Source organism: Beta vulgaris, chromosome 3 (assembly GCF_026745355.1).
Source record: "Beta vulgaris subsp. vulgaris cultivar EL10 chromosome 3, EL10.2, whole genome shotgun sequence".
In the NCBI taxonomy this organism is placed as follows: Eukaryota; Viridiplantae; Streptophyta; class Magnoliopsida; order Caryophyllales; family Amaranthaceae; genus Beta; species Beta vulgaris.
The window spans coordinates 41,176,029-41,192,862 of record NC_079204.1 but is presented as its reverse complement, the minus strand read 5'-3'; the positions used below and the strand labels follow the sequence as shown (position 1 = coordinate 41,192,862).

General features: G+C 36.1%; 1 protein-coding gene across 2 annotated transcripts; it reads left to right on the top strand.

The window, feature by feature from the left end:
- Positions 1–1,665: 1,665 nt before the first annotated feature.
- On the top strand, positions 1,666–16,827 carry LOC104884183 (3-isopropylmalate dehydratase large subunit, chloroplastic). Of its 2 annotated transcripts, XM_048641484.1 has the most exons (16): positions 1,666–1,680; positions 2,515–2,752; positions 2,861–3,007; positions 3,185–3,355; positions 8,015–8,167; positions 8,237–8,305; positions 8,388–8,504; positions 10,662–10,736; positions 10,846–10,923; positions 11,033–11,128; positions 12,582–12,631; positions 12,892–12,946; positions 13,069–13,200; positions 14,393–14,440; positions 14,519–14,677; positions 16,519–16,827. In XM_048641484.1, the coding sequence occupies exons 2-16, from the start codon at positions 2,702–2,704 to the stop codon at positions 16,657–16,659; spliced, it is 1,542 nt and encodes a 513-aa protein (XP_048497441.1). In that variant the 5' UTR covers positions 1,666–1,680; positions 2,515–2,701; the 3' UTR covers positions 16,660–16,827. The 2 variants fall into 2 exon arrangements, with proteins under 2 accessions (XP_048497441.1, XP_010667095.1); XM_010668793.4 differs by lacking the exon at positions 1,666–1,680 and having other exon boundaries at positions 2,465–2,752.
- Positions 16,828–16,834: the final 7 nt, after the last annotated feature.

Sequence of the window (16,834 nt, the reverse complement as noted above, 5' to 3'; positions counted from 1 at the left end):
TAATTGGCGGTTGGCTGTTGGCTGTTTTGTGTGGCTGGTTTGACTGGCTGTTTGTATTGACTGTTTGTGTTGGTTGTTTGACTATTTTTATTTTATAAACATGTTTGGTAAAATTGTATTTGGTTGTTGGCTGTTAAACTATAAATCGACCATTATGGGCATTGATTTTTTTTCATCCAACTTATGCCATAAGGGTATATTTGTAATTTTATTATTAAAAGCCAACAGCCAAGGAAGAAAAGCTACTTGGAGTAGCTTTTGGCTTTTGGCTGAAAAGCCAACAAAAAAAGCCACAAACCAAACATGATTTTTGGCTGTTTGACCAAACTAAAAAGCTAAAAGCCAAAAGTCAAGCAAAAAGCCATTTACCAAACGCCCCCTATATTAGATAAAAATTGATTATGTTATACAATAGGCCTGTTTATTGGGGCGGGGGCCCAATAAAACCCTTCAATAAGCCCTCTTAAAACACATATGACCCGACCCTTATTATAAATGGGGCGGGTCCTTAAAGGGTCAGTGAATAAGAGGGCTGAAACGGGTCGGGGCGGGTCTTGAGAGGGTTTAGAAGATCTATACAGATATATTAAAAGGCGTGCGTAACAACGTCGATGCGCCACGTGGCACCCTCCTCCTGCCACCAGAATTTTGCCATGTGTCCGTTAACCAACAAAGTCAAGTGGTCATCATTTAAAAAATAAACTAGTTATTAGGCCCGGGCTATGCCCCGGGTAAAAAAAATTTCATTTATTAATATTGTACTTTGATATAATAGCACTAAATACTACTTGGTCTAGTGGTTAATATTTTAGTGCATGAACTTGAGGTCACGGGATCAAAACCTATACTATGCAATTTCTAATTTTTTTTATTGTACATGGATTACATGATCTAAAACTTCCTAGGGAGAGCGCCACGTGGCACCGTTCCTGGTTTACATACGCCTTTTAATATATTAGTATAGATATGTTGAAGGCTGGGCTCGATCCCCTAACCTTATGTAAGGGTTTTCAAAGAATCACCATCTCATCTAACATCTTCATGTTTCCACAAAATTACTAATATGTGTTGTAATTAGTTAATATTATTAAACATATCCTTTGCATCCTTAAAAATAAATAAATTTGCATGTTCATAAAAATTAATTATGTATGCATGATACCATCTGAAGAGATGTGTTGACCACTGCAGTACTACCTCTAGGGAGTTTTAGTTCATGACTTCATGTAATCTATGTACAATAATTTTTTTTTAGAAATTGCGTAGTATAGGGTTTGATCCCGAGACTTCAAGTACATGTACTAAAGTCTTAACAACTAGGCTAAATTAGTTAATATAATAAAGTATTATTATAAATAAAAGAAATTTTTTCTTACTCAGGGCATAATCCGAGCCTAATAACTAGTTTTTTTTTGAAACAAAGCCTTCACTCTTTGTCTCTTTCCTAAAATTCTTTTTTCATTAAAAATTAGTTATTAGGCTAAAATTCTAGGAGAGCTTTATAAAAATCTAGGAGAGCCTAATACCCGGGGCATGATGCAAAAATTAAAAATTAAAAACAAAGACTTCATTTTTCCCCCAAATTCTTTTCTCTCTCCTAGATTTTTTTTTCTCTCTCCTAGATTTTTTTTCTCTCTCCTCTTCATCTGGTCTCAATTCGCACATTTCCTGGATTCTGTTGTATGTTTTCTTTTCTTAAACTAACGCTTTGTTGTATAACAATTGTATCTGTCAAATATATTACCCTTTTTTCACCTTTTTTTTTCCCCTGAAACTGACCAAATTAAACCATGAGAAGCAGCTGCAGAGCAAAAAAAGCCTCCAATGTGTTTATAAAGATAGTGGAGAACTGTGAATCTGTGATACAAAAGTAAAACAAGATTTGTTGCAAATTCAAAATTGAATTGGTGATCTGCAAAGTAATGAATTTAATACTTCATTTTACTTGATTGTTTATGTCTGTAGGAATGAAAAGCACGCAGAATGTCTCTATTTCGTGTTTTTTTGTTTCTAGCTGTTAATTTGGTACTATTGAGTATGAAAGTCATATAATTTGGATGCATTTCAAGAAGAAATAATTGAATCATATACGTTTTGCATCCATATTAATCAAGTAGTTATATGGGTCGGGTTGTAATGGGTCCCACCCGACCCGTTCCGTGGGTCAACACCCTTGACCCGGCCCGGCTTGACCCGTTAACATGTTGACCCGGCCTGCCCCTGATCCGCCCCAATGAACAGGCCTATTATACAATCCTTGTTACACAATAAATTATTCCACAGCGGATCCATTTATGTTTTTATAAGCTATATTTTGTATGATGTAAGTAGCATTACATATAACTTATAAGTATTACTTTCAATATATCGAAATTTAAACAGGTTGATAAAACAAGAGTTTTGTGTATAATTTGCACGAGTGAAAAAACTAGTTTTATATAGTAAAAACTTGGGAACATCTTTGTTATCCTTTCCCCTAAGATTCGTGTCTTTCCCTTCTTTGTCGATTGCAAGCTGCAGGCGAAGAAAAGAAAGCCGACAAGAGCCAGGAGCCGCCTTCGCCCTTCGTACGCAACAACAAATACTTGCAGTGGGCGTTCTAGCAGTGGCGCTTGTTATTCATTTCATTTTCCCAAAGTTTCAGACACATAAAAGGAAACCCGATATAAATTAGACGACTTCATATACTCCTACAAATATAATGGCGATTTCTTCTGCTATCTCTTCCACTTCATCCTCTTTCTTACACAAGGTTAGTAATTGATTATTGTTCATTGGTCATGGACTACGGCTTTGTTGTTTGTTTGATTTTTATGCTCATATCTGTTTCCTTTAATTATTGTTTTTTATTTGGGTTCAGAAAGATGTGGGTTTGTCTGCTTTTACCTCTTCTACCTCCATCAACACCCAATTTTCAGCTTCGAAATACAGGGCCAATAAGTTAAAGAAGATAGTTTCTGTCATGGCTCCTCAGCAAATTGCGCGCAGTCCTTCAACTACTGGCTCGGTTTGTGTTAATTCTTTGTATACCTTTTTTCTATTTTGTGTGTTTTATTGTTTGTGTTTTGAAGAAGCAGTTGACATGTGATTAAATTGATGAATTTTGGAAATTGGGTTTTGAGGGTTTTACTGAAACAGTTCACATTGATTGATTTGATGAAATTTGGGTTTTGTTTGAATTTAGGTGAAAAATGCTATGACTATGACCGAGAAGATACTGGCTCGTGCTTCGGAGAAACCCCATTTAACCCCAGGTGATAATGTGTGGGTTAATGTTGATATCTTAATGACTCATGATGTTTGTGGACCTGGTTCTTTTGGCATCTTCAAGAAGGAATTTGGCCATAATGCAAAGGTAGAGCTTTATTTTTAATTTTTGTATCATGGAATTGTTAAATTTTGGTGACTGTTGTTGGTTTTTGTTTTGTTTTCTTTTGTGTTATTTATGGTTGTTCATTTCATTTATCACTAGATTGTACAGAATAATGAAATGAAATGTTGACGTCGTTGGACTTACTAGACTCCCAGGAGAGGGGGATAGGTGAGATAGCCATATTTGACACTAAGAGTGCCAATTTTACATTTTATAAGAATCAAAGTCTATAAATGACATGTGTTATTATGTTGAAAGTTGAAAGTATCCAAAGTCAGGAAGGAGTTTCTTTTCATGTTTCATCATTTCCTAAATCTGTCATGGCTTGTTGGTTTTCAAGTTCTTATTATTCACTAACAATAGAACCTGGCTTCTGCTTATGGTGGAAAAATGTTGGATAGCTAATATTCTGTAATGAAATGGTAGGTAGACATCACCAATCTGTCCAAAGGGTAGTCTCCTTTGATGCAAAGTCAGATCACCCATGTAAATCTTTTTCTGTTTTCTTTTGGCGTTGTATGGAAATGGTGAAGACAACTCCAACACCATTTTTAGTCTTACATTGAATTATGTTATCAATTATCCTGTGCAATCTTACTTTAATCTCCCAATGACTATAACCATCTGCTTCTTCTTCATGTGTGTCATTGTTGCTGTAGTATCGTTATAGGCTTGATTTTTATTGATTTTGGAGTAGCAAATTCACCTCCAATAAGAAACTAATTGTAATTTGTGAACCAGTATTTTGGCCTAGACGATAACTCGGGTCAATTACAATAAACAAATATATTGTTATTCATAAATTTAATAATTCTTTTGTTACTTTTCGTATTTTTTTGTCCGGTGAGAAATTAAAAAATTAACGTCATGACGTGATAAGTAAAAGAAACCTTAAGTTTAGAGTTTGAAAATAATAGCTTAAAGGAATTGGGGTAAGAAAATATGTCATCAATAATCTCTTGGAAGTATCGTAATAAGAGTGTTAGATATGTAAATACTTGTTTAAGTCTTTTTTGTTAAATATAATTATTATAAGACTTGATCATATTTTATTTGAAACATTAGACAATACAGTTATACTCATTGATGGTTAAGCTCTAACTTTTCATTTCAAAGGTCACGTGTTCACTCTTGTAGTTACATTACATTTATATTTTTTAATTGAGGAGTTCACATGGATATTAAGCATTTGCATTAGAATCTTGAGGAGAGAGTCATGTGGCATATAGGCTTCCTTAGGAACACCTTTTAGTATATTTGTATAGATTGTCACCTTTTGGCATATATTACAATCAATGTGAATATCATGTTTTTATATGTAATACTAGCCTATAATCTGAATTATTATGTTTTAAAGTCAGAATTGCTCGTTCTTTACATTGAGTTTTAAGTGGTATGGCCTCCATTCTTGAGATAGATGGGTCTAATCTTAGTCCATTTCATCTGTTTGTTAATGTTTAGTCTTGATATATCTACTAGCATGAAACCTTGTGCGTGGTACGAGCTGTCAATACTTAAGAATATATAAGGAGTAAAATTATAATTCCTTATTCTAAAGTATCTTCTATCATTAGGGTTGTGAAGAGGATTTTGTAGCCTCTTGTTTGAATGATTAATGTTTGGCAATCGAGGTTTCATATAAGTTCCTTTTTTTGCTTTTGTTTTTACTGTATTTTGCAACTCTTCAAGGCAAATTTTATATTACTCATTTTTTTTGTATTAAACAAGATTTTAATGAGATGTTGGTGGGTACATTAGTTTACTAGTCAGTGGTGAAACAAGGCTTTATGATGACGGATCTTTAATGAGTAAATATCAAGAAGGACGGGTCCTTCTTGCTGAGATGAGGGTGCCAGGTGGAGGATTGTTATGGCAGGTTACGCTTTTGATGTAAGAAAACTTTACAAAAAGTAATCTTAACTATGAGTCGTCATCCCATAGGAATCCAATCATGGGTTTTTTTAGAATAATCTTGACTGTAGGGACTTAGGGAGTGTGATTTTAGAATGAACCCTTCCTCTGTTTTATCTCTGCCCTACCTGCCAAGTAGAGCTTGATTATCATCATTTGACCTACTAAATGGTTTTGTAAGGTCATTGGATCTTTCTAAGTCACATTCAATAGTGGGATTATTATGGTGAAATCCATAGTTATGAGAAGACTTGCCCGTAGTTGGGGTTATTCACGTGAATCTTTTCTTTTTCTAATCATGTATGTAATGAACTGGTATCTAGACAGTAAAATAAAAGAAGGAAAAGATGATTTTGATTGTTAGAAATGGAAATTACCGAAAATAAAGATAGATTGCCAAGTATTCAATTGATTGTTAGAAATGGAAATTACCGAAAATAAAGATAGATTGCCAAGTTTTCAATTGACTTGACACACTCCCAAGCTAACCACCAAAATGAACTGTCAATAATTTTCTTCATACCCCTTCCTCCTACTAATCTATTCTATTTATAGAGTTAACTTTCTTTCTTACTCTCCAAGCTAACCTAATTATATTGCACTCCCCATATTACCCGTCCCCTTGAACCCAATGCATAACAATGTAGTATAAATTGCCAAATATTACCTTTATGGCTTTATCCCACAAAAAGCACCAAAGTTCTAAGAGTTCGTTTGACTAACTTGGGAGATGTGTTTTTTCCAAATTATCTTCTGAGGACAAATTCTGTATAACTTGTATAATATTGTCGTGGCAAAAGGTAAGGTATAATATGAAAATGGAAATTGTTGTATGCTTAGTATCAAAAGTTGAGATTCATTTCATGACATCTCAAAATGGCATGATGTATATTCTTTGTTGTATTTGTCCTTTTTCGATGTTCTTTAAGTTATAATTGAAAAGAATATATTCTTGTTCTCATGAATGTACCTGTCATTAGAGCCATACTCTTACAAATTAGTACGACAATTTTGGGATCCCCTTACCCCAAATTTTCTTGGCTATTGGTTTTTGTTAGATTTGATTTTATTTTATTGTAGGGGCATATTTAATTTAGAAATATCCATTGACATGTGTTGGCCAGGAGTTTGAACTTTGATACATGAGAATATTCATTCATAATGACCTCCAGATTACCTATTCTGCCAGTGGAAACAGCCTCCACAAAGGCCAGGATAAGATTATGTGTGTTTTAATGCTTTGAGCTCTGGTTCATTTGAGATAGATTCTACCACGACTATGTAGAGGCAGATCCACATTGCGGAGTTTGGTATCCTAGGACACACCAAAAACTAAATAGGATACCTCTAGAATATTCAGAGAGACGACAAAGTCTGGCATTGCTACTTTTAGCAGTAAAGTCAATTATGTAATTTAGTGGTATCTTTAAAGTATTGGTGCAGACTGCAGCAGGTCTAGATGTTTATGCTGTAGTGTGGTACTTTCTTGTATGAGGATTGATTTGAGCTACCTTGAAGTGACAAAGAGACAAATTCCATCCGCATGCATTGCATGGAATTGATGAGAATTTATTGGTTTCTTAATACAGTCTTGATTTTTGTTAGTGGAAGATGATGCAATATGCATGCTATAAAAAAACATAATTCAGAATCCTTTTGGAAATACATAGGTCTGTCTGTTTTCTTGTACGAGAACTGATTTTAGTTAGCTTGAAGTGATGAAGAGACATAACTGCACCCTCCATATCTTAAGGATAGCAGTACTCAATATTGGTTCTTAAATGAACTTGTTTGTAGAAGATGATAAATGCCTTCTTAAAGGGATCACTTTTACCTTAGGGGTGACTTCTACTATAATTGATCCCTTTAGGCAAAAAGTTACCCCGTCTTACAATAAACAGTTGTAAACCAGTCTTATACTCCCTCCGTTTCCTAAAGATCTTCCCACTTTCCGTTTAAGGGTGTTTCCAAAAGATCTTCCCTCTTTTGCTTTATTCCTTATTTGGCAAAACAAATTTCCCTATTTACCCTCTCATGTCACTATCATATGGTCCACCATTACATTATTAATTCAATTTTACTCCTTTTCTCTCTCCTACTTTAACCCCCTTTTTATTTGTTTATTTATCTTAACCCTTTCTCTCTCCTACTTTACTCACACCATGCCCACACAACTTGATTTTCCTTGGTATCTGTAGGAACAGTAAGTGGGAAGATCTTTAGGAAACGGAGGGAGTATGTGACTTTTTGTTGAACTGTAGAGGCATTTATATGAATAGAAACCCATAGTAAAAGCTTCAAGTCTGCCTTGTCGAGTTGTGTGTTAGCATGCATGTTGATTGTTAAGTTCTGCATCTCTAAGTAGATGACCTAACTGACGTATTTTATGTGGTTGTGCTGTTCCCCTTTTGGAAGTTGCCTTTCATGTTGTCACATGATGCATCCTCTAATATATTGGTGCTTAAGAATTGTATTTGCTGGACTATTGTTGTGGCGTTCTGTATCATCCTCTTTAATCTCTGCATTTAAACTGTCCATACACATTATTATTTAAAAGAGGAAGATGGAGCAAGTAACTAACAACAAACAGGCCACCTCTTCATCTTGGAATTCCACAATTTCTTCATTCATCTTATCATAATATTTTCTAATTGTCTACATTCATGATCATTACTAATATTTCATCTCAGACGGAATGAATTACACATGCTTCATTGTTTCCGTTTGAAGGTGTGGGACCGTGAAAAGATTGTCATTATTCCTGATCATTATATCTTTACAAGTGATGAGCGTGCAAATCGCAATGTTGATATCTTGAGAGACTTTGTGAAGGAGCAAAATATCAAATACTTCTATGACATAACCGATCTTTCTGACTTTAAGGTAAGCTGCTTGTTGATCGTCTTTGCCTATTCATATATGAGTTTCTTATTGAGTTTGTCTTATATGCAGGTCAATCCTGACTACAAAGGAGTTTGTCATGTCGCTCTTGCTCAAGAGGGTCACTGTAGACCTGGAGAGGTCCCTTTTTTTTTTCAACTTTATAGGATTTTTTCATCAAGAGTTGTAATGCTGTGAATCTCATGTAGTCGTTTGTCCTTAGGTCTTGTTGGGGACTGATTCTCACACTTGTAATGCGGGAGCATTTGGCCAATTTGCCACTGGAATAGGCAATACTGATGCTGGTTTTGTTTTAGGCACGGGCAAAATATTGCTGAAGGTTTGTGACATGTGTCCACTAGTCTTTAATATAATGTTATCTCTGTAGAGTCCTTTTAAGTTATTTGCTTTCTGTGGGTATCTGTTTTTTAATCGTCTTTTGCTCCCAAACTTGACTACTTTAATAAAAAGGCTCATTTCATGATATTCCCCACCCTTGGTAAAAATCCTAATGATGGTATGAGATCTCCAAAATCGTTATGGTTCTGGCTATATAGGATTATATGTTCAGGGACTTCAATATGTGCTCAGCCTTTCGAAAGACTCAAAATTGAAATTAGTTTTGCAGGGAAGTGGAAAATAGTAAAATAGTGGGGGAGTAATGGTGGATTTCTTGAATTTTACATCTTTCAAAATAGTATTGTCAGCAGGAATGATTATTAGTCTGTCCATTCAAATTGGTTTGAACACTTTACTTTTTCATTCGTCCCAAAGTAGTTTGAACATTTTCTTTCATTGGCATGGTCCCACCAATTGTTTATTTATATCTTATCTTCACATTTGGACTCATTTCAGCTTTCACATCTATAATCCATCAAGTTAACACTATAAAATACACCACTATCTCCCATCATATCCAGCTTTCTATTAGAGCCAAGTACGAGTTATCTCCGAAAATTTTGTGCAGTGATAACTGACAAGTGTGTCAACTATTTTGGGATAGAGGAAATATGATAGTATGTCTTAATGAATATATATATTAGGAGTAGAAATTACAAATCAGGAATACACGCTGTCCTATGTTACTCAGAAATGAATGATAAATTTCCGCAGATAGGCATGTGTGCTGTTGCATAAATCATAGTATTATAATGATTATAAATATAATAGTAACACAGAAATGCATTAAATATTGAAAGAAAATACTAAGAATAAGGCTGGTAAAAGGATAGATCAAAAAGGGATTGGAATTGCAGCACCCATGGAGCAAGCAGATGAAACACAATGAGTAAAATAAAAGAGTTTGAGGGGTTCACTTCCTATTTGACATTATTGCATGGATCTTAGTGAGTAAGGGCCGTGTCTATTGTTGCTCTCCTATTATGAATGTGAAGCATTTCTTATCTGAACTTTTGAGGGATTTACTCACCAACACTCGATTCATAAAATAAGGGTAAAGAGTAAAGATTGCTAAGAAAGCTCGACACTGCGCAATAATTGTGTTATCCGTTACTATCAAGTCAGGATGTTATAACGTTATCCAATAATTCTTACCTCTTAAGTTCAACACTCAAAGTATCTTCTCATTACTCACCAAACTTTTAGCAGAGCTACTGCATTTTTATCACATTTTAATGTGTCATGTCGTTTCCTTCTTAAATGTAAACTGCAAGTGTGGCGTCCAAGTTGATAGCATCTGTCTGGCTTACATATAGTATTTTTGTGGAGTTACCCTGAGTGTTATTGTATCTCATTTCATCCACAAAGACTATCATTCCCTAGTCCCTACTAGATTGCTTGATGTAATACCAGAATACCATATCATCTAATTTTTTGATCTATAACCTATATGGACATGGAAACTGACACTCAGAGTGGTGTAAACAAGGAATTCATCTGTATTCTCCCCATTCCCTAAGCATCCCTATCCAGGTTGCAGCTCCTTTATACTTGTTTTTAATAGCACACATATCAACTACTGGCATCCTCTTTCTGAACATCTGCAACTTCCACACGAGGTCTGTTGTTTTGTATTCTCCCCATTCCCTAAGCATCCCTATCCAGGTTGCAGCTCCTCTATACTTGTTTTTAATAGCACACATATCAACTACTGGCATCCTCTTTCTGAACATCTGCAACTTCCACACGAGGTCTGTTGTTTTGCTGCTGTAGCACTCATCTATTGAACAAAGAAACTCATATACAAATCTTTCTGTCTCTCTCTATGCTGCTTCCTGAGCTGGGTATCAAGAGCCAAGACAAATAATTTAATTTGTTGGTATTCTTGGCATGGCCCCAAATGAATTTCGTGCATGCAACCCTCCTCAACCTCTTCAGTATTCTCTATTTGAGCTGTGGCCTTGTAGCTTGTAAGAGGGTTTTATTGCTTATTACATGAACTTTTTTTTAAAATGTCAATTGCTATAGTCGAGATTTAGACTTGAGTTGTGCTATGCCTCTGTGGGTCGAATATATTAGTTAACTCTCAATCTTGTAGGTTCCGCCGACTCTAAGATTTGTACTGGATGGAGAGATGCCTGATTATTTGCTCGCAAAGGACTTGATTCTGCAGGTAAGTCTGACAGTGTAGATTGCAATCTCTATGATTACATTTTTCAATTATGTTGCCAGAGTCTCATTTTTCTGATTTGTTCATACTGATATTCTGGAATGGCTTTCAGATCATTGGTGAAATATCAGTTTCTGGTGCAACTTATAAGTCTATGGAATTTGTTGGATCAACTGTGGAGAGTTTGACGGTGAGTATATTTTCTGAATCCTGTTTCCCTTATTCAAACTACATTTGCTTGAAACTTGGCAGCTCACTACCTTAAGCCATAAGTGACATTTATGCCTGTGTGCTCTCAGATGGAAGAAAGAATGACCCTGTGTAATATGGTTGTTGAAGCTGGAGGGAAGAACGGTGTTGTTCCTGCTGATGCTACCACATTTAAATATCTTGAGGTTTGTGCAATAAGCTATCTTGTTCAGCATTCTATTTTTCTTCTTGTTCAGTTTTTCTTTTGCATATTTACATGCAGTCAGTTGCCTTTTAGTGACTAATCTCAACATATTCACATTATATCCCCTAGCTACATAGTGTAGTTGTTTCTTTATTCCTCTAATATTTAATTCTTACTTTCATCTTGATATTGCTGCTGCAATATAGAAGTATTAATCTGTTAAATCATTGAGGAAGACATCATTGAAATGTAATGTTCTCCGAATCTTCAATACGCCAACGGCAAGCTAGATGAACTAGGTGTCTTAGTGACAGTATTTGCTGCCTCTATTTTACTGAAAGCTGCCCGTATTTTTTAAATCGTATTCTTCTTCTTCTTTCTCCCTCTTCTTCTTTCTCTTCTTCTAAACTACAATCACCATAACCACCACCACTGTCACTAGTGCCGCCCACCACCGCAGCCAAATTGCCAGCTCCCTCCTCCTCCTTCCTCCTTCCCCCTCTGTAATGAATTGGATAACAGCAAGCTCACAATAACTCTGGCAGAATCAAGGCTACTGTGATACAGAAGAACAAGATAATCTCGAGAGGCCAAGATCTCTCCCAAGTAAACAAGCTAAAACAATATCTGGATACTCTATTTAATACTACTACTCTCTATTTATAGCCTAATCATAAACTCCCTTTTGTCCTTGGTCACGTGAGATTTGCCACCTCATGGTCCACCTAGCAGATTCTCTGATATTCTCTGTCATTTGGGTATTCTTCTGACATTCAGGTAATTTCCTTCTCATGCCAGTTTCATTCTCCTTCCCATTCTTCTCCCTTGTGCCCTTCTTGCCACATCTGTGACATGTCAACGAATTAGGAGGCCTTGGATGATATGTTGCACCCTCCCTTCTTCCTCCTCCTCCTTCCTCTTCTTCCTTTTTTCTGCTCCTTCATGCTCTTCTTTGAGCAGTATCAACCACCACTATGACAACCAAACTGATGTGGCAGCAAACAAGGCAGCCACTAGCCCACTACTGGCAGCAGCAGCACCAGCGAAGTACAGCGTCGAACAAGGCACCACGACTGGTGGCCGCAGCATCAGTGAAGTGAAGAGGGAGCAGCACCAGCTAACAAAGCAGCACCAGTACCACCTCTTTCCTCCTCACTGCCGCATTTCTTCCAGAAAAAAAAAACAATTATGTTTTTACTGTACACCATGGTGGAAGTGGAGTTTGTCTGTTTTTTTTGGTTCCACTATGGTGAAACCAAAAAATCCGTGCGACATTTTTTTTTTTAACTTTTATATTTTTGATATGAAATAAGTAAAAAAAATTAATACGTATAAAAATACGTGCGGTTTCTAGTAAAATAAGAGCGGTAAATAACAACACCGTATTTATAATCTACTTAGAATTATACGCACAACAATGGCTGTTTACATTTTTGCTCTTGGGTTTTATGCAGGGAAAGACATCCATACCTTATGAACCTGTTTATAGCGATGGTCAAGCAAGGTAGCTATTGGCAAGTTGTACATATTCTTTTCAGTACAGAGTTGGCGACATTCTTCTCTAGTTCACCTACTGCATACTTTTTTTATTTGCTTTCTCCTAAATAAGCCATAAAATTCCATGTGGGCACTTTTTATATCATTTATAAGTGAATACTGAATAAGCATCTTATGATTATTTTGGAGAGACAATGATACCTGCATATTTGGTGTCTTTCTATCATTTCATTTGCGTGATATTATTTCTTCTTTTGGGTTTTCTAGATTTGTGTCTGAGTACCGGTTTGATGTTTCAAAGTTGGAACCCCTTGTTGCAAAGGTAAATGGCAATATATGAAGCTGAAGATAATTTATTTTATTAGTCTTTGTTGAAAATGTCACTTTAATCGATTCAAAAATTTTAAATCATGCTGATTGGCCACCTGACTGATTCTTTTGCAGCCTCATTCTCCGGACAATCGTGCATTAGCAAGAGAGTGCAAAGATGTCAAAATTGATAGGGTTTATATTGGATCTTGTACAGGGGGGAAAACAGAAGATTTTATGGCTGTAGCAAAAGTCTTTCTAGCCTCTGTAAGAATATATATCTTTTCTTTCTCGGTTTCCTGTTAACACTAAATACCTTGTGTTATCTTTTCCCTTTTGATTAATTTCTTCTTATGCTTGACCCTTTTAACTTGGATGGTTTTTGATTTTGTCTATGCTGTTTACACTTGCATATACCATTCTGCTTTGAAACCCTTGACTTGTTTTGGAGTGATAATTCAATTAAGGTATTAGTGTTTGTTCTATTAGACAAAAAAATCCGCATATTCTTTCACTTCGTTAAAATAAGAGTTATATGTGTAAGTTTTGTGTTTTGTTTTTTCACTATGATCTCTATCATCATTTGTATCTCCTTTATCAATTCTCTTATCCCACCTAGATCTATGATGTTTTTCTATCAATTTCCGCTACCTAGATCCATGAGGTTCTGAAAATTTCCCCTTAACTGATCTATCAGTTGCTCCTGGTCATCTTTAAAAAAGATATCATAAAGAACTCTAATATGTCCCTTGGAAAGAAGATGGTAGTGCCAAAGAAAGAAAGAGTGAGATTGTGGTTTTCTTCTTCTCCTCGTCGAATTGTCATTGCTTTCTCATTGGATTTTCTATACTATTTGTCACTTTTCAAGGTGTCTTCATTCTGTCAGACCCCCCGCTTGTGGTCAGAGATTTAGAGTGCTTTTTGTGCTTTATTTTTCTGCTCCGTATTGGTATTGGCAGTATATTTATGAGCCAACAGTTGCATATGCTTTTGCTCATTTGTTTAGCGAGGACCTCTTTGTAAACTCAGAGCTTATGATATGCTTTTGACATTGCTTCTTTTCTCCATTAAAATGAGTTTTCGAGATTGATGTAGACGTGCTGTTTGCTATATGTCGTTGAATATTCTTAATGCTTTCTGAAGTCTAAAGTACCTAGGTTATCTATTGATTGTCCATTTTTATTTTCTTTGAGAACTTAGAAGGGGGAAGGAATTGTGGTCAGGCTGACAATGCTGCATCCAGAAGTTGAGCAATATCTTTCTTGTACATCAAGCATTACTTAACTTTGCCATATAGGATTTTCTGTTGTGTGACTTAACTATATTTCTGAGATGTATGCCATTCATTTGGATTCATTGTGGATCTTGCTATGACCATCATAAAATGTGGAATATGTTTCCGTTTCTGGTTTGTCGTGCTATCCAGTTTCCAGGCCTGAGTTTATTGAAATTTTTGCAGGGGAAAAAGGTCAAAGTCCCGACTTTTCTCGTCCCAGCCACCCAGAAGGTTTGTGATGGCGTAATTTTTGTCTACCTCCATAGTGATTGACTTAATAATTAATAAAAAGTTGCATGCACTTTTTAGGTGTGGGTGGATGTATATACTCTTCCTGTGCCTGGATCTGGTGGCAAGACCTGTGCCCAGATATTTGAAGCAGCTGGATGTGATACACCAGGTAGTCCAGGTTGTGGAGCTTGTCTTGGTGGCCCTAGAGACACATATGCTCGAATGAATGAGGCACAGGTAGGTTATATGTTTACCAGTCCTGGTCAATGATCGTTTCATTTAGCGACTGTTTTGTGAGATTCTTATTGATTGTCATGGTTGCTATCTGTTTCTGTATTCTGGCATTAAGACTGCTTGATTTCAATTAAAATGAGGAAATTTTTTATTTTTGTAAAGCATGAGTGGAGTTGGAGGAAGGAAACGGAGCTGAGTACGGATGCAGGGTGAACGTAGAGAACGTTTTTGTATCACGTAGGGCTTTAGGCAAAAGATACAGGGATGATGAAAGTTCAAACTCTAAAAACTTGGATAGTGCAGTCGTCCTTTAGTGATTAAGTTATCTCTTTGTGCCTTGGAACTCTATTTTCTTTGTAGCATCAAGAGTTTCTAACGCTTGCATTATATTGTATGGCACAAGGACTACTGGAATTGCATACCCTATTACTAGGTTATATGCATAGAACTGAGTTGGATTTCTCTATGAAGATATCATAAACATATCTGTCAAAGAAAAAAAAGGAGTTGCAGTTCATTATTTTTTACAGTTTTAGCTGCCAACTGGTTGTCTTACAGGGTTTTTATAGATGCTTATCTCATTGACTGTGTTTAACTGCTTTGGTCTGTTGGAGCTTCGGAGGATGCCAAGTCTCATGCTTTTGCTCCCAAGGTCGTATATATCAGTTCTTATTTGGCAGTGATGCAGTGTTACATCCAAAATTATGATTCAATCAGTTTTTTTTTTTTAATTCTTTTTGTTTTTTTCGTTGATGATTAATAACTGATTAGTGGATGAAAGGGATTGGGAAACAAATCAAGAATGGATATCAAGATTTTTGTTTGGTTCAAGTAAGATATAACATCTACCATCCAAGTAAAATGTTTGCTTCACATTAGAAAATTAAATCCTTCATATTCTCTTCCCTTGCCATACTAACTTTAGTTCCTCACCATCATTATAATCGTTCTCAAGATCTCCACGCACACTACTTCACTGCCTCTCTTCCCTTCATTGCCGTTGTCTCCTTCCTTCTCCTCTATCTGATCTTTCTATCTTAACTGCCTTTGTTGGTTCCTTCGTTGCTACTGAATTTTGTCGGTCCAGCTTCTCGGTGTTGGTCAAATTCAAATGTGTTGACTATTAGTTGCTGGGATTTTGGCATCCCTCACTGGCCTCCTGATTTCTATCATCCACTGATCACTTTCACTAATTTGCACCTCTGATTATCTTTTTTTTTTTTCAATTTTTGTTCCAAGTTCAATTCTTTCAAACTCTTTCTTTTCCTTATTTAGTGGCCATTTAACGGAGGTGTGGTGTGGTTGAAAATAAGATGGGGTTGGGTGCTGGTTGGTGGGGTAAGGATATTCTTATGTTGTAAAGCAGAACAGATAGAGGTCAGGCTTTTGAGATTTGGGGAAGTATGTTTTTCTGGGGGGTTTATTTTGAAATTGGGGTTTAAGCCTTGTGAGCCTAGAAGTAGCGTTAGTATGGTGATGGTGGTGGGGTGACGATGCTTGTTCAGGGTTAGGGTAGTTGGTCATTCTCAATTGCTTTTGTTTGGTAAACTTGACAAAAGAATCCAAAGTTTGGGCCATGAAACAAATATGATATCTATTTAGATGATCCAAAGAAGAATAGTTTAAAAATCTGAAATGAAATTTTGGATTCGGTTGCTTCCTGGTTTAGCTATTGTGTAGAAACACTTGAATTCAAAACTCCAGCTCTTATCATTCTTGTCATCTGGCCGAAGACTGTACAAGGGACTTCTCTGATGCTTAACTGCCATCAGTATTTGTTGTATGTTATGAAGTAAATTATAACTCGACTCACCTTTTGGGCATTGTCAATGTGATGCTTTCAGGTGTGCGTCTCAACAACAAACAGGAATTTTCCCGGGCGAATGGGGAACAAGGAAGGACAGATATATCTAGCATCTCCGTACACAGCAGCAGCATCAGCATTGACTGGCTATGTTACTGATCCCAGAGAGTTCTTACAATAAGCTGTGGACTATTGGTGTCTGAATGTATGTGCTCATCTTTCACAATTTTGAGATTATCTCTGTATTCTCAGCAAAGTCATGTCGGTTGTATTGAACCTTAGTCCAGAGTAAAAAGAGAATAAACAATGTTCCAAGGGGGAAGCAATGGGTCAATTTTACTATTATCTACCCCGCA

Coding starts and splice junctions, on each gene's coding strand:
- LOC104884183 (XM_048641484.1), top strand. CDS start 2,702: ATGGCGATTTCTTCTGCTATCTCTTCCACTTCATCCTCTTTCTTACAC. Junction 3,356..8,014: donor AATTTGGCCATAATGCAAAG/GTAGAGCTTTAT, acceptor TTCCGTTTGAAG/GTGTGGGACCGTGAAAAGAT. Junction 10,737..10,845: donor CAAAGGACTTGATTCTGCAG/GTAAGTCTGACA, acceptor AATGGCTTTCAG/ATCATTGGTGAAATATCAGT.